The sequence below is a fragment of the Octodon degus genome, unplaced genomic scaffold (assembly GCF_000260255.1).
Source record: "Octodon degus isolate 3935 unplaced genomic scaffold, OctDeg1.0 scaffold00057, whole genome shotgun sequence".
NCBI classification, from domain to species: domain Eukaryota; kingdom Metazoa; phylum Chordata; class Mammalia; order Rodentia; family Octodontidae; genus Octodon; species Octodon degus.
The window spans coordinates 3,800,268-3,801,292 of record NW_004524633.1 but is presented as its reverse complement, the minus strand read 5'-3'; the positions used below and the strand labels follow the sequence as shown (position 1 = coordinate 3,801,292).

The following is a 1,025-nucleotide window of genomic DNA, read 5'->3' as shown; positions in this document are numbered from 1 at the left end:
CCGCCATCTTTCCGGGCGGACTCGGGGCGGGGCGGGCGGGGCGGGGCCTCCCGCGGTCCTCGGCGGTCCGCGACACCTGCGCAGCCCCGCACCGGCCGCCCGTGGGGATCGGTGGATCCCGGGGTTCCCGGGGTTGCAGGCCGCAGCTGCCAGTGACCTACGACCCCGGTGGGAAAGGGGGCGCCCATGCGCGCGGCAGGCGAAGTTGGAGCGAACGCAACTGAAGTGGAGGTCTGGGGGTCCGGCCCGGAGCCTTTGGGGCGTGCGGGCCTGCACCCTGCGGTGGAGCACGCGCGCACGCAGGAGGCCGAGGCAGGCTGGCCGCGGGGCCCAGCGCGCAGGGCAGGGAGCGCGAGCTGGGGACCCCGAACTCGGGAGACTGGGAGGGTGGTGGGAGCGGATCCGATCCCAGCCCGCTCTCACCTGCGTGGCTTGCAGAAACAAGCAGAAGGGCAAAGGGCAAAGGAAAGAGGAGGAGGAGCATATTTAAAAGCATATTTAACACCAAAGCAGAATCCGCTAGGAGAAAACGGCCCAAAGAAAACTAAGCGTAAACATAAGGAGCTTTACAGCCGTGAGCTCCTGCTGACCACAGGCTCCCCGTGCTTCCAGGAGCTCTGCTGCTGACTTCTCACCCTCGGGCAGTGGCTCATTCCCTCTTCTCGTGGACGCATGAACACACGGAGGGGGTCGGATGCGCCCCAAGGTCCAGCGATCCTTAGGATGCGGTGATCCCTCATCTCTGTCCACTTGGAGACCAAGGCTGCCGATGCTCTGCAGCTGTGCTTCGTGAGCACGGGCCCACTGGTGTGCCCCAGATGGAGTACACGTGTGTGTGCAGCGTGTCATCACGAGTCAGAGGGGGACGCATGGATACATGGTGGCGATTAGCACAAGGACACATTCGTCCTGCCCTGAAAAGGAGGCAAGTACTGCCACAAGCTGTGTGCAGGACCGAACCAGTCACACACCTACGACAGGCACAGCAGTAAATCCACACGGTACCCCCAAGATCAAGGCTGCTG

The 1,025-nt window shown here is 64.1% G+C and overlaps 1 protein-coding gene across 1 annotated transcript in view; it reads right to left on the bottom strand.

The window, feature by feature from the left end:
- The window catches only part of Raver2 (ribonucleoprotein, PTB binding 2), a 63,060-nt gene extending 62,872 nt beyond the window's left edge, over positions 1–188 (bottom strand). The window contains exon 1 of the mRNA XM_023718303.1: positions 93–188. Within this exon, the coding sequence (XP_023574071.1) occupies positions 93–188 (96 nt within the window). The remainder of the gene's footprint in view (positions 1–92) is intronic.
- Positions 189–1,025: the final 837 nt, after the last annotated feature.